The 15,005-nt window shown below is 40.3% G+C and overlaps 1 protein-coding gene across 1 annotated transcript; it reads left to right on the top strand.

Moving 5' to 3' along the window:
* Positions 1 to 310: 310 nt before the first annotated feature.
* RIPPLY3 (ripply transcriptional repressor 3) lies at positions 311 to 13,704 on the top strand. The gene is made up of 4 exons (XM_073670835.1): positions 311 to 414; positions 9,872 to 9,935; positions 11,134 to 11,204; positions 12,200 to 13,704. Exons 1-4 carry the CDS (start codon positions 311 to 313, stop codon positions 12,447 to 12,449), a joined length of 489 nt encoding a protein of 162 aa, XP_073526936.1. The 3' UTR covers positions 12,450 to 13,704.
* Positions 13,705 to 15,005: the final 1,301 nt, after the last annotated feature.

Raw genomic sequence — 15,005 nt, forward strand, 5'->3', positions numbered from 1 at the left:
GCCGCCGTGACGTCCTCGATGGGGATTTTTCTGTATTTTCTGGGTAGTAGATACATGATGTATTGTATCAGTAGGGTATGGCCGGTGGGCCGTGTGATGGAGCAGCTACCCTCAGCGCTTCTGTCATCCTTGTCCCTGGTGACCTGAGAAGCCAGCACTTTCTGCAGACCCCTGAAGGTGGGGGACTCTTATCCTTCCTCCTCCCCTTTACCTGACGCCTTGTTTACCTTTGGTGAGAGCTAAGATAAAGGAGCCTGAATGAATCTGCCAGTCAGTCCGCAGCAAGCCGAGGTGGTCTGATCTCCGCACTATGGACTCCGCACACTACACTCTGAAGGCCACAGGAGCCCACATGTGCCACTGCTCCAGGGGCACAGGTAGCCCCAACCCACTGCATCCTGGCCCAGGGGGAAGGTAAGCGGCACTGCCAGGCAGGAACCCTCGCTTCTATATCTGTAGCTTCATTTTATCTGGACACATTTTGTATAATGAATCCTACAATTTTTAATTTTATTTTTCCATTTTTCTTTTTTTGCAAAAATAAAAAGCATCATAGTTTTGCTACTTTTTTTTGCAATTAATATTGCCTTATTTTTAACATTTTTCTAACATTTTCTTTTTTTTTTTTACATTTTAATTATTAAAATTTGTTCTTATTTTCACTCTTTAAATATTAATAGATTCTTGATTTTATTTTTTTTTACTTTAATGAACCGGACAACAGATTAGGAGCGCTCAGATTACAGACGTCAAATCTATTGCGCATTAGTTTCCAATGCATTTTTTTTTTTTTGTATGTTTTACATGATTTTTTTATTTTTTTTTATTTATATATTTTTTTTATTTCATAAAGCTAGAAATAAGATGCAAAATAAGAACTGAACAGATATAGCCAAATGGAAGAATATTACATTTATAGTAAATTAATCATTATTTTCTATACTATTACTTTATGAGTAGTTTTATTTTGTAGTGTTTCTATAGCGCCGCCATATTCCATGGCGATTATAATAACTTGCACGCAGTGTAATATTCTACTCGCTTGATCTAGGTTTCGTTGAAAAATGAAACCCCAGATCAAGTGAACTCATCTGGGTTTCATTGGAAAATGTGTAAAAGTCTATGGGGCTGTTCACACGTCCGTGTTTTTTATCAAGTGTCCACAAAAAAAAAAGTAGCGCAAAAAAATAAATAAATCAAATTTCATGTTTAGCCACAGTATTTTATTTTATTTATTGATCTGATTATTACGGACACATTTAATTTCTTTAACTGTATTTAGTCTTGTAATCTATTAATCACTGCTGATGAATAAAAACGGACGACGCACGGATGACAATACGGATGAAAATCGTCTTTTCTGAATGAAAAATTGTCGGCTTTTTTATACGCTCGTGTGAACTTAAGACTGATGGATAGGACAAACTCGGACATTTTTTTTATTTAATATATACAAGAAAAACGGATGCTGCTTTTATAATAAAAACATGGTCCAAAAATGGATGAGAATTGGCTCCAGCGCAAACTATCTTTTTTTTTTTTTTTCACGCATGCAAAAATTTTTTACTTGTATGCAACTTTTAGCAAAACTCGCACAAATTGCACCACGGATGTCACCACCATGCAGCCCTCAGCCTTACAGATTTACTTGCAGTCCTATGTAACACCACACATAACACATCCTCCTCTCTGCTACATCTCAGGAAGGTGCTGACGGCTGCGTATAGTCCGGAGGGACTGAGCTGTGCACCATGTCTGAGACATAATACAGATGTCTGTGGCTTTTCCCCCTTACCTGTTAATTATGGGATTAGCGCTGTCTCCTGCAGCCCGGAGGTGTTTGCAGGCCGGGGCCTTTGAAGTGTAATTGTAAAGAAGCAGAGCAGAAAGCCGCCTGATAAATACTGGTTAATATTACACGGCCTCCAGTAGCACATAATACGCCCGCTCTTCTGCGCTGTTTGTTCTGCGGGGAGTTACGGGCAGAATAAGGACTTTTCTATAAAAGCCGAGATCTGTTTTATGTATGGACAATGTCGTGAGGAATGTGGGAGTTGTAGTCCCCTCACTACAGTCAACAAGCGCAGGTAACGGCCGCACGATGGATGTATATACAGGTAATGGAGCCGAACGGCACGTGTTTACCCAGCGCTATCCAACCGGGTAATGGTTATAATACATAGGAGGAAATATACTGTATATATACTGTATATGTATACTGTATGTATAGAGCACAGCAACCGTCACATAGAGAGAAAGGTTATCTATATATCTATCTCCTATCTATTGTGACAAAGTCACAGGCCAAGTATTGGAGGGGAGATATGTAGCACTGAGATTGATAGCTAAAGTAATTATACATAGGAAAAAGGTTCCAGCACACGAGTGGGTTAATCAGCCGTTTTAGTGCTAGGGTGATTAAACACCTATAGAAAGGGAGGAACTCAGAGGATAAAATCACAGTCTTTCAGAGCATTTGGTGTGGAGAGGGCCTGGAGGTGAAAGCTCTGGAGCTGCGGTGTGCATGTTAAGGAAAGATAAACTTTGGGTTGTTTTGTTCCTGAAGCGGGCGGTTACCCATAGCAACAAGGACTGTGCCATACGTTATGGTAGTGTTTTGATTTTCCTGTTAGGCCAGGAAGGCCGTGTTTGTTTTTGCTAACATTGCTGTAGTTTATGCAGTGCTCTTAATAAACTCAGCAGAAGATTTAAAGAGACAGTGTTCCTGTGTACCTCGATGTGCAACCAAGTGAGCCGATCTATCTATCTATCTATCTATCTATCTATCTATCTATCTATCTATCTATCTATCGTCCATCTATCTATCATCTATCCATGAAAAAAGCAGCACTGTAACAGCCAAAAAAGTGGTGCGAATCCCAGAACTTTCTGCTAAATTCTCTTAACTGTTACCATGTTCTTACCACCTAATTTTACAGCACCATGCTGTAGGGACAAAAACTCTGATTCCAGCGATGTGTCTGGGCTGCTAAGTGTAGTTTTAATAAAATCACTGTTTTATCAGCAGGAGATTATTATAAGAGGAGTAGGTAGTCCTCCTTATTCATGAGCTCTGTATAACCCCGCCCCCACCACTGATTGGTAGCTTTCTACCTGTGTACACAGAAAGCAGCCAATCAATAATGTGGGCGGGGTTATACAGAGCTCAGCATTTAGAGCACTGCTAGATCTGCAGCAGAGGAAACTGCCATTTTTCAAAATTACAGCAAGCAGCCAAGTAAGTGACACATCACTGGAATCAGGGTTTCTGCCCCTACATTATGCTGCTCTCAGATGGGTTACCAAAACCTGGTGACAGATTCGTTTTGATAAAAAAAACAAAATTGGCAATGAAAAAGTGGCAATAGTAGTATATTTTCCCATATCAAAAATACTCTAAACATTTCAGCTGCACATGGAGCCTTTTTATCTATCTATCTATCTATCTATCTATCTATCTATCTATCTATCTATCTATCTATCTATCTATTATCTATCCCATATCTATAACATATCTATCAATAACTCTAGTTCCAAAGCATTGGAAAGCTGTGTAAAATGTACAGAAAATAAGAATGCAATGATTTGGAAATCTCTTATACCATATTTTATTCACCACAGCACACAGATCAAGAGGTGAACATTGGACATTTTTACATTTAAAGGGGTTGTCCACTACCTTCACATTGATTCCCTATCCATAGGATAGGGCATCAATGTATGATCGACCGGGATTCCGCATGCGGCACCCCCGTCGATCAGCTGTCACCGGAGGCGGCGGCCGCAGGCCAGAAATGCTTACCTGCGGTGATTGGCCATGAAGTTGTAGTGGCCGGCACTTGTTACTGCACATCCGCCTCCTATTCAACTGAATGGGAGGCAGATGTGTACTACCCCGCTACGGCCACTATAGATAAGACGGCCAAGCACCGCAGGTAAGGACTTCCGACCTGCGGCCATCGCCGCCGGCACTGATAACAGCTGATCAGCAGGGGTGCCGTGTCCGGGACCCCGGCCGATCATACATTGATGCCCTATCCTTTTGGATAGGGCATCAATGTGAAAGTAGTGGACAACTCCTTTAATACATCTGAAAAATATTGGGCCCGGGTCATGTCCACCATTGTATACCGTCCCCTCTTCTTCTTACCACAGTCTGTAAATGTTGGGGAAGTGAGGATGCGATTATTGGAGTTTTGGGAGAGGAACATTGTCCCATTCTTGTCTGATGTCGGATTCTCGCTCCTCCACAGTTCGGGGTCTTTGCCAGATTTTTCATTTCATAATGCGTCAAATCTTTTCTATTAGTGAAAGGTCGGACAGCCGCCGGACGGTTCATCCCCCGAAATCTTCTTCTGCGGAGCCGTGCTGTTATGATGGAGGCAGTATGTGGTTTACCAATGTCCTGCTCTAATATACAAGGACTTCCCTGAAATAGTCGTTATCTGCATGGAGTGAATGTTGTTCTATAACCTCTATATAATGCTCAGCATTGATAGCGCCTCTCATGTGTGCACTGCCGCTGCCATAGGCAATAATGCCCCCCATACATCAGAGATGCAGAACTGTGTGCTGATAACAAGCTGGATGGTCCCTCTGCTCAATAACAAGCTGGATGGTCCCTCTCCTCGATAACAAGCTGGATGATCACTTTCCTCGATAACAAGCTGGATGGTCCCTCTCCTCTTGAGTCCGCAGGACATGGCATCCGTGGTTTCCATAAAGAATTTCACATTTTGATTCCTCCAACCGCAGAACAGTTTTCTATTTTGATTCATCCATTATAAATGATTTTTGGCCCCGAGAAGATGGCAGCGTTTCTGGATTGTTTGATATTTGGCTTCTTCTTTGCATGATGAACTGTCACTTGCATTTGTGGATTGTACAGAACTCTGATCTCAGATAACGATTTATGGATTATTCCTTAGCCCAAGCAGTGATTTGCTGAAACATCCCTATATTTTACATCCAATATTGTCTTTCAGCTGTGCCCCTTGTGCAAATGGATTTCTCCAGAATCTCTGAATCTTCTGATGATACACTGCTCAAAAAAATACAGGGAACACTCAAATAACACATCCTAGATCTGAATGACGGAGGCCTGGATTTGGAGTCTCCCCCAAAATTAAAGTGGAAAAGCACACTACAGTACAGGCTGATCCAACTTTGATGTAATGTCCTTAAAACAAGTCAAAATGAGGCTCAGTATTTTGTGTGGCCTCCACGTGCCTGTATGACCTCCCTACAACGCCTGGGCATGCTCCTGATGAGGCTGAGTATTGTGTGTGGCCTCCACGTGCCTGTATGACCTCCCTACAACGCCTGGGCATGCTCCTGATGAGGCTCAGTATTGTGTGTGGGCTCCACGTGCCTGTATGACCTCCCTACAACGCCTGGGCATGCTCCTGATGAGGTTGCGGATGGTCTCCTGTGGGATCTCCTCCCAGACCTGGACTAAAGCATCCGCCAACTCCTGGACAGTCTGTGGTGCAACGTGACGTTGGTGGATGGAGCGAGACATGATGTCCCAGATGTGCTCTATCGGATTCAGGTCTGGGGAACGGACGGGCCAGTTCATAGCTTCAATGCCTTCATCTTGCAGGAACTGCTGACACACTCCAGCCACATGAGGTCTGGCATTGTCCTCCATTAGGAGGAACCCAGGGCCAACCGCACCAGCATATGGTCTCACAAGGAGTCTGAGGATCTCATCTCGGTACCTAATGGCAGTCAGGCTACCTCTGGCGAGCACATGGAGGGCTGTGCGGCCCTCCAAAGAAATGCCACCCCACACCATTACTGACCCACTGCCAAACCGGTCATGCTGAAGGATGTTGCAGGCAGCAGATCGCTCTCCACTGCATCTCCAGACTCTGTCACGTCTGTCACATGTGCTCAGTGTGAACCTGCTTTCATCTGTGAAGAGCACAGGGCGCCAGTGGCGAATTTGCCAATCCTGGTGTCCTGTGGCAAATGCCAGGCGTCCTGCACTGTGTTGGGCTGTGAGCACAACCCCCATCTGTTGACGTTGGGCCCCCATACCATCCTCATGGAATCGGTTTCTAACCTTTTGTGCACACACATGCACATTTGTGGCCTGCTGGAGGTCATTTTGCAGGGCTCTGGCAGTGCTCCTCCTGTTCCTCCTTGCACAAAGGCGGAGGTAGTGGTCCTGCTGCTGGGTTGTTGCCCTCCTACAGCCCCCTCCACGTCTCCTGGTGTACTGGCCTGTCTCCTGGTAGCGCCTCCTGCCTCTGGCACTACGCTGACAGACACAGCAAACCTTCTTGCCACAGCTCGCATTGATGTGCGATCCTGGATGAGCTCCACTACCTGAGTAACTTCTGTGGGTTGTAGAGTCTGTCTCATGCTACCACGAGTGTGCACAACCAACATTCAAAAGTGACCAAAACATCAGCCAGAAAGCATTGGTACTGAGATGTGGTCTGTGGTCCCCACCTGCAGAACCACTCCTTTATTGATGGTGTCTTGATAATTGCTAATAATTTCCATCTATTGTCTATTCCATTTGCACAACAGCATGTGAAATTGATTGTCAATCAGTGTTGCTTCCTAAGTGGACAGTTTGATTTCACAGAAGTTTGATTTACTTGGAGTTATATTCTGTTGTTTAAGTGTTCCCTTTATTTTTATGAGCAGTGTATTATGTCCTGTATATGGTGGATAGTCAAAGTCTTTGCAATTTTACTTTGAGGAACATTTTTCTGAAATTGTTCCACAATGCCTAGATGCAGCTGTTTACAGATCGGTGATCTCTGACCATCTTTGCTTCTGGGAGACTCTGCCTCTCAAACATGACCTTTTTATATATAGTCTGTGACTTGCTTGAAAATGGACTCTGGCTGTTTTTCATTAGTTCAACTTACGTTTCGAATGCCTTTTTTTAACCCTGTCCTATCATTTCTGAGATGTGTTGCCACCATCAATTTCTAAATGAATTCATTTTCAAAAATTAAATGGAAAAATGTTGAACATTCACCTTCTGATCTGTGATTTATGTGCTGCTGTGAGTAAAATATGGCGAGAAGAGATTTCTACATCATTGCATTTTTGTTTTCTTTACATTTTCTTTACATTTTACACAGCGTCTCAACTTTTTTGGAATTGGGGTTTTATCTGTCTATCGTTCTATCTACTACAAAAAATAAAATAGCCCTTCTGAGACAGAGCTCAAAGAGTCTAAGGGTCACTGACTTAGGGCCCTATAAAAATAAGATACAAATAACAACTTGAGGCGAAAGTTCCAGGTCTTGTGAAAAAGAGGAAAGTGTTCTATGGGGCTGTTCATATTTCCATCTTTTTGTGAACTGATTAGGGGAAAAAAAGAAAAAGATGTGCAATTTTTATCTGATTTTGGGAAAAAAAATTGCCTATTCAGGTCCATGATCCATAAAACAAATGAACAGCGCAGGGATACCGCCTGTGTGACATCCGAGTGCCGTCCGCTATTTACTCTCTAATGGGTAGAAGCTTGGAAACCTTTTATTTTGTATAGAAAAATGGATGCCACATGTCTAGTTAAAAATGGACACATGGACAAAAAAAAACAGGTGGAAATCTAATAAAAAACATTAATCATGATCAACCTGTTATCCTCATATATCAAAAAAAATAAAAGATAGATAAATAGATAGATGGACAATAGGGGAATGAAGCAGAACCAGACTCATCAATTTTTGGTGCCAAACCTCCAGGGCTTAGAGCGGGCCTCCTCACATATCGTCAATGAGACGGCCCACCAGAGATATAGTGCGGAATATAATGGTCTTGGGCCCCACGAGACAATAAATGTCCACTATATATTGCACTCTATCTATGGAGTGCTGCCTCTCCTAGATAGATAGATAGATAGATGGCTATGGGATATATCGATAGATGATAGATAGATAATACATAGATAGATAATAAATAGATAGATAGAGAGATAGATAATTGATAGATCGATAGATAGATATATAGATACTGTAGATAGATTGATAGATAGATAGAAGAGATAGATAGATATGGGATATATAGATAGCAAGAGATAGATTGAGAGATAGATATGGGATAGATGATAGATAATAAATGGACAGATAGATATGAGATATATAGATAGATAATAGAGATAGATTAGATGGATAGATGATAGATACAGTTAGGTCCATATATATTTGGACAGAGACAACATTTTTCTAGTTTTGGTTCTAGACATTACCACAATGAATTTTAAACAAAACAATTCAGATGCCGTTGAAGTTCAGACTTTCAGCTTTCATTTGAGGGTATCCTCATTAAAATTGGATGAAGGGTTTAGGAGTTTCAGCTCCTTAACATGTGCCACCCTGTTTTTAAAGGGACCAAAAGTAATTGGACAATTGACTCCAAGGCTATTTCATGGACAGGTGTGGGCAATCCCTTCGTTATGTCATTCTCAATTAAGCAGATAAGAGGCCTGGAGTTGATTTGAGGTGTGGTGTTTGCATGTGGAAGGTTTTGCTGTGAAGTAAACATGCGGTCAAAGGAGCTCTCCATGCAGGTGAAACAAGCCATCCTTAAGCTGCAAAAACAGAAAAAACCCATCCGAGAAATTGCTACAATATTAGGAGTGGCAAAATCTACAGTTTGGTACATCCTGAGAAAGAAAGAAAGCACTGGTGAACTCATCAATGCAAAAAGACCTGGGCGCCCACGGAAGACGACAGTGGTGGATGATCGCAGAATAATCTCCATGATGAAGAGAAACCCCTTCACAACAGCCAACCAAGTGAACAACACTCTCCAGGAGGTAGGCGTATCAATATCCAAATCTACCATAAAGAGAAGACTGCATGAAAGTAAATACAGAGGGTTCACTGCACGGTGCAGGCCTCTCATAAGCATCAAGAATAAAAAGGCTAGACTGGACTTTGCTAAAAAACATCTAAAACAGCCAGCACAGTTCTGGAAGAACATTCTATGGACAGATGAAACCAAGATCAACCTCTACCAGAATGATGGAAAGAGAAAAGTATGGCGAAGGCGTGGTACAGCTCATGATCCAAAGCATGCCACATCATCTGTAAAACACGGCGGAGGCAGTGTGATGGCTTGGGCATGCATGGCTGCCAGTGGCACTGGGTCACTAGTGTTTATTGATGATGTGACACAGGACAGAAGCAGCCGAATGAATTCTGATGTATTCAGAGCCATACTGTGTGCTCAGATCCAGCCAAATGCAGCCAAACTGATTGGTCATAGTTTCATACTACACATGGACAATGACCCAAAACATAAAGCCAAAGCAACCCAGGAGTTTATTAAAGCAAAGATGTGGAATATTCTTGAATGGCCAAGTCAGTCACCTGATCTCAACCCAATTGAGCATGCATTTCACTTGTTAAAGACTAAACTTCAGACAGAAAGGCCCACAAACAAACAGCAACTGAAAACCACCGCAGTGAAGGCCTGGCAGAGCATCAAAAAGGAGGAAACACAGCGTCTGGTGATGTCCATGAGTTCAAGACTTCAGGCAGTCATTGCCAACAAAGGGTTTTCAACCAAGTACTAGAAATGAACATTTTATTTACAATTATTTAATCTGTCCAATTACTTTTGGTCCCTTTAAAAACAGGGTGGCACATGTTAAGGAGCTGAAACTCCTAAACCCTTCATCCAATTTTAATGTGGATACCCTCAAATGAAAGCTGAAAGTCTGAACTTCAACTGCATCTGAATTGTTTTGTTTAAAATTCATTGTGGTAATGTCTAGAACCAAAATTAGAAAAATGTTGTCTCTGTCCAAATATACAGTATATGGACCTAACTGTAGATAGATAAGGATTCTTTTGCTGAACTCGTTACCTGCTCATCATTTCTCTCTACTTTACAGTAACCAAATTCTATGGAGGCCGTGGCTGTTCTCATCTAGGGAATCAGACACACAGCGAAAGCTGGTAAGCGCTAATAACTAGTGAACTTATCATTCTACAGTATTTTGTATCTATCTATCTATCTATCTATCTATCTATCTATCTATCTATCTATCTATATTTTCTAGCTATTTCTATTTATCTCATATCTATTTATTTATCTATCTATATCTTAATATCTAGATCATAAATATCTTCATAAACTTCAGAATTTACTGATTTATTGTAGAGTCCAAATGTTTTTTTATTCCTGATCATGGACATGAAATTACTGGTATTGAAAGGTAACTTCACATCCCAGATAGACCGAAGAGTCTGGGATACAATCTTATGGTGACCGATGACACACTCAGCAGGAATGAATGTGTCCATGGATTTGTCTTTCTATATCAGTTAAGGAATGTGCTCCTCAGACCTGTGGGGGTATCACAACCCTGGACCAGACTTCAATCAGAGGACAATAAAACTTTCACCCTTCTTATCTTATCCTCCTTATCTATGAGCTCCTCCAATATTTACTGCCACAACTGCTTTCTACCCCCTCACCACATTGATAGTTCTGCTTCTTCTGTTGTGTATAAATATGTGACTCTTCAGATTTTATTTATTTATTTTACTAAATTATAGATTTTGTGGTATACTATGCCTGATGAAGAGGCCTGAGTAGTCTGGAAAGCTTGCAATTTGTTACACTCTTTTCAGTTAGCCATTAAAAGGTATCAACCACTGAGGACTCTCAAATTTTAATATTTTTATGAATTATTTTGATAATATTGGAACAAAATCTAACTGGTCTATTGCCAGAATTTGAACTTTTCCTTGGTAGCGGATGCACATGTGATCACTGCCCAGATCATTTCCGTTCTCTTGTCCCAGTGAATGCGGATTTTGCAGATTTTCGTGTTTGCCTCTTCCTGAGGCTGCAGAGATCAGACAATAGGATTACCGTCTCAGCCTCCAGTCTCTCGGGGCCGGCTGTGATCAATGGTATCAAGATACTATTACACCACAACACAGGATTTACTGCGTCCATAGTTTACCAGCTAGAAAGAATTAGATATGTCGGAAAATATTTCTCTGCATGAAAATTCTGTTTTGTAAATTGTTGATGGGTCCAAAGACCTTGAGACAATGTAACGTCCTGTGGGGACAAGTTCGGGGTTGAAGTCACTTTTTAGTTCCTTTAGACAATTAATTTCTTTATTATTTTTTTTGTTGTCAGGGTAACCGGTCAGAAAGTGATAATGACAATGATGGAAAGAAAGCATCACTGGGATTTCAACACCCCGTTAGGTAAGTGTGAATTTCTATATACCTAGTGATTACAAGTCAATCAAATTCCTAAAGTGAATTTACACCATTGCTATGCTGATTAATGTATTATTTTATCTGTACTTAATGTTAATTTTCTGAAAAAAGAACAGTTGTTACTGTCTGCAGCGCCCAATAGGGGGAGCTCAGGAGCTCACTGCATACTGATAATACATTGACCTCAATAATAAAACTGTATGCAGTGTTGCCATTGTAGGCAAACTCTATTTTCTTCCCAAATTTAGAGTTCCTAAAAGTTTAGATCATCCTTTAAAAGGGCTTTCAAACAAATAGATTATATTTTAATAAGGCTTAATGAATATAAAAATATAAAAAAAATACCTTTTAAAGGAATTAGGATGAAGTTCCTTCATCATGGTTCACTTTATCTAGAAAACTTTAATTTTTGTAATTTTTTTTATAATTTTGCCCAACATAGAAAGTTATAAAATTTAGCAAATAGCTTTATAGGGGAATTTGTCTTAATTTCTGTAAAAAATAAAATTACATGTAAGTGGCTTCCATAAACGTTTATTTTCTTGTCTTCAGCTGCACCGATATCAGAACGTGCTCCTTTGGAGTACAGCTGATGGAAGTGATGGGTCAGCGCCTGTCTCCTCCTCTGAGTGTTGAGCTTATCAGAACAATCTCCTTCCGCAGCTTATCCCCAAAATTAGTGACACAGGAGCTGAGCTGACCCATCACTGCCATCATCTGTACTCCAGATATCTGATATCAATGCAGCTGAAGGGAGGATAATAGACTGGGTCGAAGCCGGGGATTGGAAGCCACTTGCATGCAATTTTTTTTTTTACAGGAATGAAGACAATTTCCTTTATAAAGTGATTTGCAAAGTTTCATAACTTTCCATTATGGATAAAATTATAAAAAAAGTAAACATAAAACTTTAGTTACTCTTTAAATATTTTTCAATGTTTGATAATTATATCTGACTCTCATGTCTTTTTATTTCAAAGGCTTTACATGCCCAAATCCAAGACAGAGGAGTACTTACAACACATGGGGAAAAAAGTTCTCGCCAGTTTCCCGGTTCAGGCCACCATCCATTTCTACAACGATGATTCTGAGTCTGAGGAAGAAGATGATGAGATGGACTATTATAATTATTATCACAATCACGAGGATATTCCAGGAAGAGAGGCTCGAAGTATGGTGGAAGAGGACTCTGGATATTCCTCGGGAACTAAACTGAGCACCAAGCAGTAGAAATGTCTTCACGTATAGACTAAGGGTGGATCAAATGGACAGAGGACCTCCTGGGACTTCTGTGTGTCATACATCGCTTTGTACCAGCCATGGTTTTGTGGTCACCTTCTGTTTTAGGATTGGTTAAGACATCCCCATGAAGTTGACACTGAAGTCTCCAAAGAGGGACATCTTTCATGGGATGAAGGATGATTAGGGTGGTGGATATCTATTGTGGCGAGAGATGGTTGAGGTGAAAATCTCTCATGGACTGAAGGAACAACGGATAATTAGACTAAATCTAGATCTAATTGGTCTCCTACTTCGTTCAGTTGCTGCAGGATGGTCTAGTTTCCAGAACCCTAAAAGTAAGAACATAAAAAAGAGAATGTGTCATCAGAAAATGACCTTCTGTTTTAAATCTGGTTTTTATTTTTTTATACTGTTTATTTTTTATTTCACTTTTCCATATCACTATCTATGTTTAAAAAGAAAAAAAAAAAAAGAAACACAACAAAAAATACAGAAATCTTGCAATCTTTACACCGGCAACTAGGTCTTATAATAGACTCACTTCAAGTACATTACCGAAGACTTTTCAGTTTTCTCATTATCATCACAGATAGGATTTCAATAAATGATAACACCTCTGTAGAAGATTACACAGGATCCATCGTTCACAATAGGTGATGTCACAGCTCACCTCCTCCCCTTCTTGTATGATGACTGATAACACCTCTTTATACAGTATATAATACAGGATCCACCATTCAGAATAAGTGATGTCACAGCTCACCTCCTCCTCCTGTACAAAGACTGATAACACCCCTATATACAGTAGATAACACAGGATCCATCATTCACAATAGGTGATATCACAGCTCACCTCCTCCTGTACAATGACTGATAACACCTCTATATACAGTAGATAACACAGGATCTACCATTCACAATAGGTGATGTCACAGCTCACCTCCTCCTGTACAGTGACTGATAACACCTCTATATACAAAACCTACAAAAGACAAAAAATATATCACATACTCTACCATCATTGTATATAAATGTAAAGCAAAGTTGCATATGAAATATAGGGTACTTACTGAACTATTTTTGATCCAAAAAAGTATACAAGCCGTCCCACCAGCGACAAGGTGACCCTAATTGGGATGGTCCTACACTGTCTATATTAAAAACCTTACTGTATATCAGAGTTGAAGTAATGCATATAAAAGGGTAGACAAATAGAACCGGGTCCCAACATCAGACCACCTAAGCCCCTAGTAAGCTACATATATACTAATCAGCTCAACAAAGGGGAAGCCACACTCTTAATTTGCACAGAATGCAAACATGACAAAAAACCAAGCAATGTGAACTGAGGTCAAAGATGGTACACATCCAAGAAATAAGAGCATGTTCACACTAGCAAAAAGATACAAAACCTACAAAAGACAAAAAATATATCACATACCCTACCATCATTGTATACAAATGTAAAGCAAAGTTGCATATGAAATATAGGGTACTTAGTGAACTATTTTTGATCAAAAAAAGTATACAAGCCGTCCCACCAGTGACAAGGTGACCCTAATTGGGACGGTCCGTATAAGTACCCTATATTTCATATGCAACTTTGCTTTACATTTATATACAATGATGATAGGGTATGTGATATATTTTTTGTCTTTTGTAGGTTTTTTATCTTTTTGCTAGTGTGAACATGCTCTTATTTCTTGCATGTGTACCATCTTAGACCTCAGTTCACATTGCTTGGTTGGTTGTTTGTTCACCTCTATATTCAGTAGATAACACAGGATCCACCACTCACAATAGGTGATATCACAGCTCACCTCCTCCTGTAAAATGATTGATCACACCTCTATATACAGTAGATAACAAAGGATCCACCATTCACAATAGGTGATGTCACAGCTCACCTCCTCTTCCTCCTGTACAATGACAGATAACTCCTCTATATACAGTAGATAACACAGGATCCACCATTCACAATAGGTGATGTCACAGCTCACATCCTCCTGTAAAATGATTGATCACACCTCTATATACAGTAGATAACAAAGGATCCACCATTCACAATAGGTGATGTCACAGCTCACCTCCTCCTCCTCCTGTACAATGAATTTGCTTAGATTAGAGCATGCTAATACTTCTATACAAACAAATAGGGTCTGAGTCATTTAATTGCTGCTATTATCCATGTGAAGTACAGGAAGCAGGAGTCTAATATTAAGAATTTTAGGTCTTGTGGCCAGCGTGAAAATTGCAAGATATTTTTTTTTTCAAATATAGACAGTGATATGAAAAAAGAAAAAAATATAAAAAATTAATAAAAAGGCATTTAGTTGTGGTCAGTGGGGTCGACTGCAAACATTGTCTGCGGAGGACTTTGCTGAAACTTGGCACCAATGTTTAGAGGTGTGAAAGTCTTACAAATTATCATTTCAGTAGTTAAAGGGAATCTGTAAACACTTTGGAGATATCAGACCTCTACTATGGCCATACAGGGTATAGAACAGTAAATCTATACTTACCTGTATGGCCCAGAGCAGAGGT

Source organism: Phyllobates terribilis, unplaced genomic scaffold, assembly GCF_046119375.1.
Source record: "Phyllobates terribilis strain yellow unplaced genomic scaffold, ASM4611937v1 Scaffold_2__4_contigs__length_985480577, whole genome shotgun sequence".
Taxonomy (NCBI): domain Eukaryota; kingdom Metazoa; phylum Chordata; class Amphibia; order Anura; family Dendrobatidae; genus Phyllobates; species Phyllobates terribilis.

What these genes read in the sequence shown, in the direction of transcription:
- RIPPLY3 (XM_073670835.1), top strand. Translation starts at nt 311, where the DNA reads ATGGACTCCGCACACTACACTCTGAAGGCCACAGGAGCCCACATGTGC. An exon ending in CAGACACACAGCGAAAGCTG is followed by an intron (nt 9,936 to 11,133) that starts GTAAGCGCTAAT and finishes TTTTGTTGTCAG; the next exon opens with GGTAACCGGTCAGAAAGTGA. An exon ending in GGATTTCAACACCCCGTTAG is followed by an intron (nt 11,205 to 12,199) that starts GTAAGTGTGAAT and finishes TTTATTTCAAAG; the next exon opens with GCTTTACATGCCCAAATCCA.